General features: G+C 42.9%; 1 protein-coding gene across 1 annotated transcript in view; it reads left to right on the forward strand.

Moving 5' to 3' along the window:
- Positions 1 to 17562, forward strand: part of CPT1B (carnitine palmitoyltransferase 1B) — an 88278-nt gene that overhangs the window by 44367 nt on the left and 26349 nt on the right. The window contains exons 9-12 of the mRNA XM_073619232.1: positions 2533 to 2617; positions 13146 to 13341; positions 13517 to 13702; positions 15582 to 15687. Of these exons, the coding sequence (XP_073475333.1) occupies positions 2533 to 2617; positions 13146 to 13341; positions 13517 to 13702; positions 15582 to 15687 (573 nt within the window). The remainder of the gene's footprint in view (positions 1 to 2532; positions 2618 to 13145; positions 13342 to 13516; positions 13703 to 15581; positions 15688 to 17562) is intronic.

A 17562-nucleotide genomic window follows, 5' to 3' on the forward strand; every position in this document is an offset into this window, starting at 1 on the left:
CTGCCTTAAAACCCCATTCTTTTTAATTTAAAAGAATTATTCTATATTGTAGAGCTACCTGACCTCTCCTTCCTATTTTGTTTCCAATACTGTGTATATAAAAAAATAAAAATAAAAAAGACCATGTAAAGTGCTGCGGTACGACACTGCACCACCTGCTCTTTGCATGTGAATTCCAATACCAATTATACTTTAAATGTGCCAATGACTCTGCTGAGAAGCGACCTATTTCAGCACTCAAAAAATCCTTTAAATGATGCTGGCTGTCTCCACATCTTCACTGATCACTCCAATAATTCCTCCTCTCCTCCAAACGGACCATGCAATTGAAATCAAAAGAGGGAATCTCCCATAGTGTTAGACATGGGGACAGCTGGGAAGGGGACAATTTATTTAAGTGCATTTTGACCCACTTAGTTACAAGGGGTCAAGGAATTGCGGTGAGTGCAGTTTTGGAGAGGAAGCACCAGTGGCACTATTACTTTGCTACAAGAGCACAGTTTACTTTGCACTTAATCCAGGACTTTTTTTTATTAAAAGACTAATGGAATATTATTTGTTCACTTAATAAGGACTTTACTGATATTGTTTTCATTTATTTATGTGGAAGGTGTTTTGTAGTTCCTGAACATGCACTTTATATTTATGTACATAGCATTTTTTTTTCCTTGTCAAATTTGTTTATTAAATTTTAACAATTAGCATACATAAGTACATATGGTGGTAGCAAAAGAAAGGATCACATATATGGTAATAATATTGAGTTGTAGTTCCAACATAAACTAAAAGTAGTTTAACTAAAACAATTTTAGCATAGATCTAACTATTCAAAAGATTACGTCATAAGGAAGGATAAAACCAACTTACACCAGGTTAATATAAGATGATTTGACATTTGAAGTACATGTGGTATTTGAATTCTCATGAAAAGAGGGGGAGGCGCATTGTAGTACTGGCACTTTTTATGCATAATTTTATTGTTACTTTTTTATATCCACAGTATTGGAAACAGAATAGGAAGGAGAGGTTAGGTAAAGCTACACCATAATTAATCTAATGTAATTTCTTATGTACAGTGGGGACGGAAAGTATTCAGACCCCCTTAAATTTTTCACTCTTTGTTATATTGCAGCCATTTGCTAATTTTTAGGTCTCTCCAGAGATGCTCAAGTGGGTTTAAGTCAGGGCTCTAGCTGGGCCATTCAAGAACAGTCACGGAGTTGTTGTGAAGCCACTCCTTCGTTATTTTAGCTGTGTGCTTAGGGTCATTGTCTTGTTGGAAGGTAAACCTCAGACCCAGTCTGAGGTCCTGAACACTCTGGAGAAGGTTTTCAACCAGGATATCCCTTTACTTGGCTGCATTCATCTTTCCCTCAATTGCAAACAGTCGTCCTGTCCCTGCAGCTGAAAAACACCCCACAGCATGATGCTGCCACCACCATGCTTCACTGTTGGGACTGCATTGGACAGGTGATGAGCAGTGCCTGGTTTTCTCCACACATACAGCTTAGAATTAAGGCCAAAAAGTTCTATCTTGGTCTCATCAAACCAAAGAATCTTATTTCTCGCCATCTTGGAGTCCTTCAGATGTTTTTTTAGCAAACTCCATGCGGGCTTTCATGTGTCTTGCACTAAGGAGAGGCTTCCGTCGGGCTACTCTGCCATAAAGCCCCGACTGGTGGAGGGCTGCAGTGATGGTTGACTTTCTACAACTTTCTTCCATCTCCCGACTGCATCTCTGGAGCTCAGCCACAGTGATGTTTGGGTTCTTCTTTACCTCGCTTACCAAGGATCTTCTCCCCCGATAGCTCAGTTTGACCGGACGGCCAGCTCTAGGAAGGGTTCTGGTCGTCCCAAATGTCTTCCATTTAAGGATTATGGAGGCCACTGTGCTCTTAGGAACCTTAAGTGCAGCAGAAATTTTTTTGTAACCTTGGCCAGATCTGTGCCTTGCCACAATTCTGTCTCTGAGCTCTTCAGTCAGTTCCTTTGACCTCATGATTCTCATTTGCTCTGACATACACTGTGAGCTGTAAGGTCTTATATAGACAGGTGTGTGGCTTTCCTAATCAAGTCCAATCAGTATAATCAAACACAGCTGGACTCAAATGAAGGTGTAGAACCATCTCAAGGATGATCAGAAGAAATGGACAGCACCTGAGTTAAATATATGAGTGTCACAGCAAAGGGTCTGAATACTTAGGACCATGTGATATTTCAGATTTTCTTTTTTAATAAATCTGCAAAAATGTCAACAATTCTGTGTTTTTCTGTCAATATGGTGTACTGTATGTACATTAATGAGGAAAAAAATGAACTTAAATGATTTTAGCAAATGGCTGCAATATAACAAAGAGTGAAAAATTTAAGAGGATCTGAATACTTTCCGTCCCCACTGTATATATATACCCTGAAGGGTATATTACTTGGTGACAGCAGCTGCCCACAAATCACACTCTCCCGTATCACCTCTATAGTCCATTGCGCAGAAACAGGTATTTATTCAGCTAATGTTGATTCCTTTGTGACCAGGTCATGGCTCTTGGCATTGTCCCCATGTGCTCCTATCAGATGGAGAGGATGTTTAACACTTCACGGATTCCAGGAGTGGAGACTGGTGAGTGTGTTATAGAACAGTACAAATGAAATATAACAGAAGATCACATTGCACACAACTAAAAAACTGCAAATCCAGGACATAACACTGCATACAGGATACATTTCGAATCATTCCATCATTAGTTTTCAGTTGGCAAATCCAGTGTGATTGCCCCAGCATCCTGCAATCCAGGGGAACAGAAGCTCTTTAAAACGGGAACTTCTAAGTAAAGAAATATGGTAGTTGCTATTGCTAAATTGTTTAAAAAGGTGTTGTTATCCATATTTTTTGTCCAAAACTTGGCGAGCCACTGATCTCAAACAAGCATGTGCTTACACACCTCCCATACACATTCTTTTTTTTTTCTCCATAATAAATTTTTTTGAAGATGGAAAACATTACAAACAGAAAAACAAATACACTGTGTTGGTTCCCTATGCAATAGGGTGTGATTGAACAGCAAGAGAAAAAAAAATTAGGCAACAAAACAAAGCAGAACCAATGACAAAGCAGAAACAACACATGTAAGGAGACAAACCATCTGTTAGCACAAAAAGAAGGCAATTTCAGTGTGTAAGATTTCCCAAATTTCAGCAAGGTACCTATGTATGTGCGAGTCTATGGGACTTTTGATCACTCAACTTATACAAAGAAAAGGGACAATGTGTATTTATGGTGTGGATGCAGAAGCTGACACTCACCGTCCACTATATTAGGTACACCTGTTCAATTGCTTGGTAACACAAATTGCTAATCAGCCAATCACATGGCAGCAACTCAATGCATTTAGGCATCTAGATGTGGTAGAGGACTTGCCAAAGTTTAAACTAAGCATCAGAATGGGGAGGAAGTGACTTTGAATGTGGCATTGTTGTTGGTGCCAGATGGGCTGGTCTGAGTATTTCAAAAACTGCAGATCTACTGGGATTTTCACGCACAACCATCTCTAGGGTTTACAGAGAATGGTCAGAAAAAGAGAAAATATCCAGAGAGCGGCAGTTGTGTGAACGAAAATGCCTTGTTGATGTCAGAGGAGAATGGGCAGACTGGTTCAAGATAATAGAAAGGCAGCAGTAACTCAAAAAGCCACTTGTTACAACCAAGGTATGCAGAATACCATCTCTGAACGCACAACACATCAAACATTGAAACAGATGAGCTCCAGCAGCAGAAGACTACACCAGGTGCCACTTCTGTCAATCACAGAGGAAACTGTGGCTACGAAATTGAAATTTGAGCATCATTTAAACACCACGGCCTACCTGAGTATTATTGCTGACCATGTCCATCCCCTAATGATTACAGTGTACTCATCTACTGATGGCTACTTCCAGCAGGATAATGCACCATGTCACAAAGCTCAAATCATCTCGAACTGGTTTCTTGAACATGACAATGAGGTCTCTGTACTCCAATGGCCTCCGTAGTCACCAGATCTCAGTCCAATAAAGCACCTTTGATATGTGGTGGAACGGGAGATTTGCATCATGGATGTTCAGCAACTGCACGATGCTATCTTGTCAATATGGACCAAAATCTCTGAGGAATGTTTCCAAAAAAAAGCTGTCTTTGATTTTGAGAACAAGGCCTTACCTTAGCCCTTGCTATATTTCTTAGGAAGCTTCAGAGATTCCATGGTATAGATTTGAGACAGAGAAACCAGTAAGACACAGGAAGTAGTTTACCAGCTGACCTCATTAGCACACACTCTTCAACCATCAGCTAAGTTTTAACAGCATCCCCGGCATTTCTCCATACGTGCATTTGCCTGGCTTCCCCTGCGTTCCTTCAGACTGGCTCAGGCCACATGCTAAACTTCCTGGGGCTGCATGCAGCCCACGGGACACCCCTGATGTAGTGCAAGGGCCTGCTTGATTGAATACAGAGTGATTGAATAGATGGTGTGTCCTCCTATTACATAGTTTTGGTCAATCTAAAGGACATTGTACAGAGATTGTACAAATCAGATTGTAGAGTGTATTGACCACATTTATACACCTAAAATGACCTAGTTGCTCTTTCAGTGTCATTATTTGTTAACAGCACACTAAACACAGAAGCAAACACACATTTTGCAATGTGAAAAAACAGGTGACAAACGCAGGAAAAAATTGCACCATGCCAAAATGTCCCATGAGCTACTTTGCCACATGTAGCAAAGCCTATTGAAATGAACGGGCTGCCCTATGTGTGTCACTGGAAAAACAAGCCAAAAAACATGCACTGCCATTACTCTATGAAATTGGTCCATTTACACAAGAATAATGAGGCTCTATTCACAGCTGTGTGTTTCAGAATGCATGGCAAACCTTAGAGAAAATGCACACTTTGCCATGTGTTTCAGAAACTCTTTAAATATGCATTGTGTTTGTGTTGTCATTACATGTTAAGCACTTCCGGACCAGCCGCTGCAGTTTTACTGCGGCAGAATGGTACGGGTGGGCGAAACTATGTAGCTGTATATCAGCTCCTTTAAGCAGGATAGCAGGCGCGCACGCGCCGCCGGAGGCATGCACATGCCTGATGCATTGCGGGGGTGCCAATGCTTGTGGCCGGCGGTCGCGCGTGATCGTGGGCACGAGAGGCAGAACAGGGACGTGTGTGTGTAAACACACAAATCCCTGTTCTGTAAGCTGAGGAGAGGCAGATCGTGAGTTCCTAATAGCTAGGAACCAGATCTGTCATCACCTATAGAAGATTTGTTGCGCTAAACCTAGTAAAATTTAAATTATAATTTGTAAAAAGCTGCTAGCACTATATTGCTGGATACAATAAGGAAGGTGTAAGGTAAGAGGTGCAGCGCTAATAAATGGTAATAATAAACAATGAGTTCATCATATGATAATTCTAATAAATTAATAGGTAATGTAGTCCATCAAGAAGAATTCAGAAATTCATCAGAAAAAGCTGAAGAGGAAGAGCCGTCACCAACACCCAATAATGCTGACTCTTACCGCCAGTGCATTGGATATACACAGTATAGAGATGTATGGTTGGTTGGATCCCCGCTCCATATAATTCACTGCATTAGAGAGGTCCCTCTTTCACTGACAAACCAGGTGTATACAGCTCGGTAACCAAGCAGCATGTTCCCATAGGTACAACCCGGTAACCACATAAGAAAAGAAGAGGAAAACTCTCATTGCGCAAACATCTGACAGTAAGCTTAATTTATTGACATGAAGCAGTAGAAAAAAACTCACATGTAGTGAATAAATTACAGGCAGTCGGAAAGCGTCCAGCGCTTCCTACCGGCGAGATGGCAGCCACTCCCCTGTCCACAATGCTACGTCACGTGTCCCTCGTACAGCCTGATCTTTCGTCACAAGCGTGCATCCTCAGGGGCGTGGCTATGCCATGTGACATCGCCGCTTATAAAGGGGATGAATAGGAAAAGAAACCGGATATGGTCTTGCATTCGATATGGCGGAAATGGCCTATTCCCCGCCAGTGGAACGCAACGACTGGAAATGACGTGCGTTCCAAAAACCGGAACTTATGGAAATAAACAAAGAGCCGAACAAACCTTGTACTCCAGAGAGCGGAAGTTAGGTAAAAACTCACTGCTCCATATTAACTGGAGATAACCCGCTCTCCACAGATCAGAAATCAATCCCCAACCATGGAGACAAATACCCTTACTCTGGGGGAATGGTCCTGTCCAGGATAAAAGACATTACTATCCTCCCTAGAGGGATTTCGGATCATGCCTCAGTCTCCCTGCAGCTTGAACTAACAAGCCATGCTTCAGAGGGTTTATGGCGACTTTCCAGATTTTGGCTGTCTGACTCGAGGGTGGATGTCCCAGGCAGGGCTGATATGAAAGAATTTTGGAACACCTGGGATAGATCTATCCCTGTCTCTGTTGTCTGGGATGCATTTAAGGTTTATATGAGAGGTAAATTCCGGGACCATATTGGAAATGTTCGTAAAGGTGCCCGTAGGGAACTTGAGAGGGCGGAGGCTAGAGCTGGTGGGCTGGAGGCGGCCTATATTAGAGACCATACCTCTCAGGCGTATGCGTCCTTACAGGAAGCACTGAGAGACGTCTCTCTCATATGTACATCTATCACAAAATTACACCTCCTGCACCAGAGTCAGAGGATCTTTGAACAGGGGGAGAGGAGTGGTCGCCTATTGGCTTGGCTGTCAAGGGAGTACTCCTCTCCAGTATCCATATCCCGTATCCGGTCTCCTGACGGGGAAGTCCTAACGGATCCCTCCCAAATAAAAGAACAATTTGCAGCTTATTACCAAGAACTCAATAGCTCCAAAGTGCGGTTCACTGAACCTGAGTTGCAGGCGTATCTGGAGGGGGTAGATTTACCATGCCTTACTGAAGCTACCAGGGAGAGACTAGATAGTCCTCTCACTCTCAAAGAACTCCAACTGGCAGTTAAATCCCTGCAGGGTGGGAAGACGCCGGGACCGGATGGTTACCCGGCGGAATTCTACAAGCAGTACGCAGATGATCTCTTGCCCACATATCGGGAAGTATTGCTGAAAACCCTCGAGAGTGGTGCCCTCCCCCTCTCTATGTCTGAGGTGGTGATTGTTGTCCTCCCTAAGCCTGGCAGGGATCCGGAACTGTGCTCCTCCTACCGACCAATCTCGCTTTTAAATGTGGATTTAAAAATACTTGCCAAAGCCTTGGCCGGTCGCCTAAATTCAGTAATCACAGCTCTGATCCACCCGGACCACTCGGGGTTCATGCCAGGCAGAGGGACAGACATAAACATACGCAGACTTTTGAAAAACTTGTTGCTCCGGAGGACAGCCCAGGGGTGGTGGTGTCTTTAGACGCCGAAAAAGCGTTTGATTCAGTTGAATGGGAATACCTCTGGGCTGTCCTCAGGAAATTCGGGTTTGGGCCAACATTTATTGGGTGGCTACGCCTGATGTATGCCTCACCCAGAGCCAAAGTGCGTACTAACAATTCACTCTCGAGGGAATTCCCACTATGCAGGGGTACCAGGCAGGGGTGCCCACTGTCGCCTGGGCTGTTTGCCCTGGCGGTGGAGCCCCTGGCATCAAGGAGTCGAGCAGAATCTGCGATTCGGGGTATCCAAATGGGGGTGGTGGAGGAGAAGGTATCCTTGTATGCGGATGATACTATTCTGTACTTGAACGACGTCTCCTCCTCACTCCCAGTGGCTTTGAAACTGGTCAACGAGTTCGGCTCTTACTCAGGAGTTAGGGTCAACTGGGGAAAATCCCTGATTTATCCTTTGAATCCTACTAAGCCTAGACCACCCATTCAGAGTCACTTAGTTTGGGTTGACAAATTTAGGTATCTGGGGATTCATTTGGGGGGATCGGTGGCCAAGTATATGGATCTAAACCTAAATCCCTTACTGACGCAGTTCTCAAAGAAGTGCGCAGACTGGAGGTCGCTTCCTCTAACGCCAGTGGGGAGAGTGAATTTAATTAAGATGTCTTCCTCCCAAAGTTCCTCTACCTGTTTAGGAATAGCCCAATACCGATCCTGGCCTCTTACTTTACCAAAATAAAAGCCATAGTCAACTCCTTTCTATGGTTGGGAAAAGTGCCCAGATTGGCACTAACCACACTACAGCTGACGGTGGGCCAAGGGGGGCTGGCTCTCCCGGATTTCCAGGTATACTACTGGGCAGCCATATTGGTGACAGCCAGATGGTGGTTCTCACAACCCAGAGACAACCCCGCAGTAACCCTGGAGGCTGCGATATTAGGATCATACACCGCACTCAGTAACCTGGTATTCCGGGGAACTAGGGCCTATCCAAACTTGACGACCCTAATGCGCACTACCGTAACGGTCTGGCATAGGGCTAGGGCGAGTTATCATTCCGAAGGTAAAATCTCCCCTCATACATCTCTTTGGGGTAACCCTAATCTTCCTCACCTACGTAGTGTACCGGACCCACAGGTCTGGGCAGCTAAGGGTATAGTGGGACTCAAACATTTGGTAGCGGGGGGTAGGCTGATGACATTCCCGGAGCTTAAAGAAAAATATGAACTGCCCAACTGGATGTTTCTCCGCTTCCTGCAGGTTCGGCATGCATTTCAGCATCAGTTTCCTGGGGGCATTACCCTTGAGTCGGACCCTGTGGAGCGATTGCTGTCCACAAAAATTTTGACAGCACCCCTCTCATCGATTTACTTTCATATAACAGCCTCTAGGCCCACAAAACTTACTAAAACATTTATGAAGTGGAAGCGAGACTTGCCATCCCTTGAGGAAGAGGAATGGGAGACATGTGTCTCTTCATACGTTTCTAACATGATCTCTGCTAGGAACCGGTTCCTGCAACTAAAATTCCTGCACAGGGCTTATTACACGCCGCGCAGATTGGCTACTATTTATCCCGATAGATCACCGGCCTGCCCAAGATGCGGAGACCTGGAGGCCTCATTCATACACATGACATGGTCGTGTCCTTTGTTGCAGGGGTTCTGGGAGCGGGTTCTGGCAGACATTAACCAGGCAGCGGAAACTCTGATCCCAATGTGCCCTCGTGCATTGTTGTTAAATGTGTTGGCTGACTCTGGTGTGAGGAAATACACAAAATTGTTTATAGCATACTCTACGTATTATGCCCGCAGAGAGATTATGCTGAGGTGGATGTCGGGTGCGCCGCCTACAGTCACTGCCTGGAGAAATGCTGTTTTGCCACTATATAAGATAACATATATCAACAGGAATTGTCCGACTAAATTCGATAAAATATGGTCTTCCTGGATTGACTCCTGGGGATCCCTCCCGCTGGAGGTTCTTCCGCCCAGCCTGGGACTAGATCCTTAGGTTAAGCCAGTAAGGGTTAAAGGTATAATGGGTGTTTTTTTTTTTTGTTATATATGTTGTAGGACCAGCAAAGTTGGGTCATCTCCTATCCTCCTTTTGTGTCTCTATACCCTTCTTTTTTGGGGATCAACTATTACTATGCCCATTCGGAACTCACTGGTTCGGGTGAGAGAGCCCCCTCCCCTGGTGATGTTTTGCTAAATTACTTTGTATAATTTATTAGCTACTTGATCCTCAAATGATTAATTACTGACAATGCAAATACCTGTGAGATAACTTCTGTAACTGTGCTACATTAATGCCTTTTCTTCTCTTTGTATGATATATTGTAAACTGACGTGTACGTTTTGATTGCAAAAAATTTACCTTTGTTAAAAAAAAAAAAGGGAGACAAATACCCGGAAAAAGGTAGCAATATAATCAAAATGTGTTTCCCTGGCTGAAGATTGAATACAACTCACCAGCATACAAGAAACACAAATTTAGAATAAAATAATATTGCTTCAACAGCAAAACTAATCACTGCCTGAAAGCTGAAATATATTTATCAAACAAAAATATTGATAAAAGTTACACAAAAAACGTCAGCACATAACTTCCTTCAAAAATATACCTTTAATGGTTATAATAATAAGTCAAAAGGAAAGATTAATTCCTCTCAAGATTTTAAATGGATCTACTCTGGGCAGGGATCGTACGTGCATGTGGACTCATAGAGTGGCGACCTCTTGTGGTAGGTACATGTAACAACACATAAAACATTAAATAAAATAACATTTCCATGGAGGGAATATAGGTACTACTAATAAACTTTGTGGTAAAATATGTGACAGAACTTAACAAAAGACATAGATCACACCGACCACCAGGCCTCAAAAATACGTAAGCTATATATAAATCTCAAAAAGACAGATTTTAACCATTATTAAAAAAATTCTAACCATTATTAATAAATGCATTTATATCCCATTCGATGTTCATACCGAATGGGCTGTAGGTCTGGGCCTGATAGATCCACTTGGTTTCCAGACATGAAACTTCCCTAACCATGTTGCTACCCCTCCAGTGACCACAAAATTTGTCTATGCCCAAAAATGTAGTGCCCTCAGGATTGCAATCATGCCTCTGTGCATAGTGATGAGAAAGACTATGCTTAGGGAAGCCACGTCTGATGTTAGCCACATGCTCACTTAACCTCACATGTAGCATGCGTTTCGTTTGTCCTATGTATTGCTTCCCACACGGACATTTGATCACATAGACCACATATTTCGTTGTACATGTGACGAAGGGTTTAATGGGGAAGGTCTCTTGAGTGTATGTTGACTGGAAAGAATCTGTTCTTCTAGTTCTACATGCATTGATTTGGCAAATGGAACATTTTCTGCATGGATAAAAACCCCCCATATTTTGAAAAAAGGACAGCTGCTTGGGTGGATCCACTATATTTGGAGCAATTTGTAGCCTCAGGGAAGGAACACCTCGATATACGACTCGAGGTTGTTCAGGTCATCTCCTATAGTCAGTCCCCTCCCACCTTCAGGGAATACAGTTAACCCCTTGATCGCCCCTAGTGTTAACCCCTTCCCTGCCAGTGACATTTACACAGTAATCAGTGCATTTTTATAGCACTGATCGCTGTTTGATTATCAATGGTTTCAAAAATGTGTCAAAAGTGTCCAATGTGTCTGCCATAATGTCGCAATCCCAATAAAAATCGCAGATCACCGCCATTACTAGTAAAAAAAAAAGTAATAAAAATGCCATTAATCTATCCCCTATTTTGTAGACGCTATAACTTTTACGCAAACCAATCAATATATGCTTATTGCAATTTTTATTACGAAAAATATATAAAAGAATACATATTGGTCTAAACTGAGAAAAAAATTTGCTTTTTTTTTTAAAAAAATGGGGATATTTATTAAAGCAAAAAGTACAAAATATTGTGTTTTTTCAAAATTGTCGCTTTTTTTGTTTAAAAAAAATAAAAAACGCAGAGATGCTCAACAAAAGAGAGCTCTATTTATGGGAAAAAAAGGATGTCAATTTTGTTTGGGTACAGCGTCGCATGACCAGGCAATTGTCAGTTAAAGTGACGCAGTGCCGAATCGCAAAAAATGGCCTGCTCATTGAGCAGCCAAATCTTCCGGGGCTGAAGTGGTTAAAGGCATCCCAAGTGTGGCGAACTATGGAATAGGGTGACACACCTGACCAATCCAATCCATTTGTATCAAATCAGACAGGCCATTGTACTACATAGCTGATGGGAGATCTAAGATTTTAAACCTCCTGTGGATAAGATAAGTGAGAAAAAGCTGGGCCAAAAATGGCATTGGAAAATGCTTCTATTCATTATAAAAAGTGAAATTCTGCCTGAAAACGTAAACTTATCCTTTAACTTGCCCGCCGTATAACAAAATGATGGCCGCAAAGTGGTTAAGTTATCTTGACTTGACATCATATGACATCCAGCAGGATAAGCTGCCAGAGTGCGCCCACGGGGGCACGCAGCGCGCCGATCGGTGGTGTGGTGTTTTAGTCTGACACACTGCATCTCTGATCCTGGTAAAGAGCCTCTGCTGTAGGCTCTTTACCATGTGATCAGCTGTGTCCAATCACAGCTGCTCACAGTGTAAACATGAGCCGCTTTTCCGATACTCGCACTGACAGACACGAGTAGAGGAGAGACAATCGGCTGCTCTCCTGACGGGGATCTGCGCCGATAATCAGTACATTGATTATCAGTGCAGACCCATCGAGGATGCCCACTGGAGACCACCAGGTGAGCCTACCAGGGATGCCAATCAGTGGCAATCAGTGCCCATTAGGATGGCACTCTGTGCCCATCAATGATTGCCTGTCAGTGCCTCCTGATTAGTGCTGCCTATCAGTGCCGCCCATGAGTGCCCATCAGTGCCACCCATCAGTGCCGCCTATAAGTGCCCACCAATGCCACCTATGTGCGCCTATCACTGCCACCTATGAGTGCCCATCAGTGCCACCTATCAGTGCTGCCTATGAGTGCCCATCAGTGGCGCCTGAGAGTGCCCATCAGTGCTGCATATCAGTGCCACCTATCACTGCCCAGTAGTGCTGCATATAAGTGCCACCTCATCAGTGCTAATCAGTACTGCCTCACCAGTGAAGGAGAAAACTTACTTATGGTATTTACAAAGTTTTGTAACAGAAACAAAGAAAAACTTTTTTTTTTCAAAATTGGATACAGGAAGGTTCTGCTTCTATACATAATTAGAAAAAAAAACATTTCATATGTCAGCAATTAGATGTTTGATCATTTTCTGGCAGTGTGCAATAGTGTACTTCATTATGTCTACAAGAGCACAATACTATATCTACCTTAAAATCCAAATTTGTGAACAGTGGATAATTATTATTACTGAAAACAACACAAGAATCAATAAACCTCAGACAATGATATGTGAATACACAGTGGGGGGAATTTACTAAAACTGGAGCTCACTCAGAATCTGGTGCAGCTGTGCATGGTATCCAATCAGATTCTAACTTCTGCTTTTTCAACTAACCTTTAAAAACCTATTAAGCTAAAAAAACCTGAAAGCTGATTGGTTTCTATGCAGAGCTGCACCAGCTTTTGCACTCTCCAGTTTTAGTAAATCAACCCCAGTACTTGCCTTCTCTGTACAATAAGCATTACATAGCAGCTATTTCTATTATAATCATCATTTAGTCATATGAATAAGCATACGCACAATTCAATTTATATATTTTTTTCTGCAGACTTCCTTCAGCACCTGGTAGAAAGTCGACATATATGTGTGTACCACAAGGGCCGCTTCTACAGGCTATGCCTATATGATGACAGAACCCTGCTTAGCCCACGCCAGTTGCAAACACAAATTCAACGCATTCTTGATGATCCAAGCCCACCACAACCAGGCGAGGATAAACTGGCAGCACTCACAGCTGGGGACCGGTGAGATCAGGGAAAAGGGGAAAAGACTAGGAAGACTCTTAGGCATGGGCAGAATATGGATATATATTATAAATATAACCTTTCCCTTTCTGCTTGTCTCCCTCTTTCTTTCCTTGCTTTATATACTTACCACTTGTTGAAACTTTTCCTTTTTTGGTTTCAAATGACGTAACAGAGTTTCTTGGGCAAAGGCTCGCTCCGAGTTCTTCAATCACGGTGTGAATCGGGTGTCACTGAGCTGCATTGAAAAGGGTGTCTTCTTTGTTTGCCTGGACCCTGATGCCTTAGGATATCAAGAGGAGGATAAGAACTCTCTCAGTGTATATGCTAAATCTTTACTTCATGGGAATTGCTACAACAGGTAACAAATGTCAGAATATCATATACAGTATATGGCATGTAGTTTCTGGCCTATTTGTACTTATAAGGCTATATTAGAATCTCCCAATTGTCCTAAATACTGTATATGTTTTAACAATTAATATTTATTACTATTATCTATTTATAATATGTACAATACAATATATTATAAAAAAAAGTATTTAAACATTTCACGCTATTTCTTGGTTAGTACTTAAATTTCAGTCTGACGCTATAGAACAATCATCAGTTGTATAACTTTTGTTGTAGTTAATACATCATTAAAAAATATACTTATCAATTTAAAGATATAATCCATTATCTCAAGTGCTTTTGGAGAAAACTATTTTATTGATCTATTTTTTTTTTTTAATGACGTTAACCATTTTCTTTTTATTGTTAACTGAGAATGCATTCTAACCACTGGATATTAACATAAAAGTTGTAATTGTGTGTGTTTTGCTAAATATGATATGCCTATGTGCATATACACTCACCAGCCACTTTATTAGGTACACCTTGCTAGTACAGGGTTGGACCCATTTTGCCTTCAGAACTGCCTTAATTCTTCATGGCATAGATTCAACAAGGTGTTGGAAACATTCCCCAGAGATTTTGGTCCATATTGACATGATAGCATCACGCACATCCATGATGCAAATCCGCCACATCCCAAAGGTGCTCTATTGGACTGAGATTTGGTGACTGTGGAGGTCATTGGAGTACAGAAAACTCATTGTCATGTTCAAGAAACCAGTGGTGAGGCGATTTGTGCTTTATGACATGGTGCATTATCCTGCTGTAAGTAGCCATCAGAAGATGGATACACTGTAGTCATCAAAGGATTGGACATGGTCAGCAACAATACTCAGGTAGGCCGTGGTGTTTAAACGATGCTCAATTGGTACTAAGGCCCTTTTCACACTGGGGCTGGGGCGGCGTCGGCGGTAAAACGACGCTATATTTAGCACCGCTTTACCATCGTTTAAGCAGCGGTATTTGGCCGCTAGCGGGGCGGTTTTAACCCGTGCTAGCCCTCGGGGCTTTCACATTGGAGACACAGGAGCGTCTGTTTCAGGTCGGTTTGCAGGCACTATTTTTAGTGCAATAGCGCCTGCAAAATGACCCAGTATGAAAGGGGTCTAAGGGGCCCAAAGTGTGCCAACAAAATATCCCCCATACCATTACAACATCAGCCTGAACCATTGATACAAGGCAGGATGTATCCATGCTTTCATGTTGTTTAAACCAAATTCTGACTCTGAATTCTGAATGTCGCAGCTGAAATTGAGACTTATCAGACCAGGCAACGTTTTTCCAATCTTCTATTGTCCAATTTTGGTTAGCTTGTGCGAATTTTAGCCTCAGTTTCCTGTTCTTAGCTGACAGGAGTGGCACCCAGTGTGGTCTTCTGCTGCTGTAGCCCACCTGCTTCAAGGTTTGATGTGTTGTGCATTCAGAGATGGTATTCTGTATACCTTGGTTGTAATAAGTGGTTATTTGAGTTACTGTTGCCTTTCTATCTTTTTGGGACCATTCTCTGGAAACCCTAGAGATGGTTGTGTGTGAAAATCCCAGTAGATCCGCAGTTTTTGAAATAGTCAGACCAGCCCGTCTGACACCAACAACCATGCCAGGCTCAAAGTCACTTAAATCCACTTTCACCACGTCTAGATGCCTAAATGCATTGAGTTGCTGCCATGTGATTGGCTGATTAGTAATTTGTGTTACCAAGCAATTGAACAGGTGTACCTAATAAAGTGGCCAGTGAGTGAAAATGCAAATGACTATGAGACAAAACACTGACTGTAAATTAAATTTGTGTGCTTGATGCTGACTTCTTCAACTGCTCACTTATTTTCCCCTCTACTTCATTGCAGGTGGTTTGATAAATCCTTTAGTATGGTTGTGTTCAGTAACGGGAGACTGGGTCTCAATGCTGAGCATTCCTGGGCTGATGCTCCGATCATTGGACACCTATGGGAGGTACTAACATACTGTAATTGATGTGATGTACTCAGGTCTATATTAACAAAGCTGATATTATATCTGAACTGTTATCTGTGCTTTTTAAGATGTACACCAGTGGTCGTCAACTTATGAGCTAAAAGGGGCCTCGAATGCAACCCCTGACATCACCAAAGGGTTACACATAACGTTCAATATATGTAATGCTTGGGGGGGACTGTCAGGAACTGCAACCCTAATAGAGGAAATGAGGGTCAGAGAGTGTGGTCATGCTACATTTCTGGCTAGGGATTGGCTACAGAATACAAAACTGGGAATATGTTACATGAGGCTGGTAGAGATCAATGCTATTACCCTAATCAATGTTCCCACTACAGACTGCTGAGGTCTGAGGGCCTCACACGGGGCCGGGACAAGATCATCTATAGCCTGGGGTGAATATGCCAAAATGAGCCCCCAAGATGTATGAGCATTTGTGTCAGAAAAAGTCTCCCTACAAAAACACTGAGCACTTATCTGCATGCTTACCCCTCAAGTATAAATCCCCCCTCCACCCAGTACAAATCCACCCCCCTGCTGAAATCCCACCTCGCAAAACAAATCTTTGCCCCCCCCCCATCCCCTTAATCCCACCACCTCAAATCCCCCCCCCAACAAAAAAAAAAAATTCACCCCTCCTAGCACAAATCCTCTACTCCTAAATCTTCCCCTACTAGTACACATCTTCCCAGCCCCCCCCCCCATCACTTCAAATCCCTGCCTCCTAGTACATATCTCCCCCCAAACCCCCCACTCAGTACAAATCTTCTTTTCCTCCCCCAACACAAATCCTCATAAATCGTCACTCTTAGCACCCCCTCCCCCAAATTTCCTCTCCTAGAATAATACTTACCCCCTGCAGCCCCCAAACAAATCCCCCCTTCCAACATTAATCCCCTCCCCCCAATCTCCTTGTGGTACCCCCCCAATCTCACATGATATCACAGTTCCTAGGGCAGCTGCCCTTCTGCCCACCCCTTGTCCCGGTCCTGGCTGAAAATAATATACCAAAGGACTGCAGGTTGGGCATCAGGGATGTACATTAATAATTTGACTACTTGCTGCAAGATATGGTGTTTCAGTAATATTATTGTTAAAACTTTTTTTTTTTGTCATTTTGTGCAGAGCAGCCCAGATTCCCCCTCTTCTCCTGGCTCCTGCTGGATGCCCCCACAACAAGCATCTTGCTGTCGGGGCACCAAGCAGATGTGCTTCTTATCCGCAGCTCTGTGTGTCCCTTCACACATGGAGTTGCGTCTTGGCCCCGCCATCTCCTGATTGGCTCACTGGCTGTGATTGACAGAAGCGGAAGCCAATGCCTCCTGCTGCTGCCAAAAGCCAATCAGGAGTGTGAGTCCCTGGAGAGGCAAAGTTCTCGTGGACATTGCTGGATCAAGATCTAAGGTAAGTATTAGGGGGGCTGCTACACTCAGAAGGCTTTTACCTTCATGCATAGAATGCATGAAGGTAAAAAAAACCTTGTGCCTTTACAACAACATTAAATATAGAGGGGCTGTTAATACCCTGTCAGTTTTTGTCCTATTAGGGAAATTTCTCTTCACTCCTTGTCCCTACAACATAACAGGAAGAGAAGTGTAATCACTCCAAAGTAAGAAGAAAGCCCCTCTTAAACCGCTATTATCAAAACAAGTGTGACCATTGGAAGATTTCTCTGTGTTCCTGTGTCAGTTACAACTGTAACATTTTGGACTCCCTGATATTTTCTGTCATGGTGGGAGAGGTTTTATCTCCCCTGCAGTGTCAAATATAATAATAATAAAGACCTGACGCGGGTTCTAACACTTCAATACATATAAAACAAAAAAGCTTTGACTTTGGATCTACTTTAAACCT

The sequence above is a fragment of the Aquarana catesbeiana genome, linkage group LG03 (assembly GCF_042186555.1).
Source record: "Aquarana catesbeiana isolate 2022-GZ linkage group LG03, ASM4218655v1, whole genome shotgun sequence".
NCBI classification, from domain to species: domain Eukaryota; kingdom Metazoa; phylum Chordata; class Amphibia; order Anura; family Ranidae; genus Aquarana; species Aquarana catesbeiana.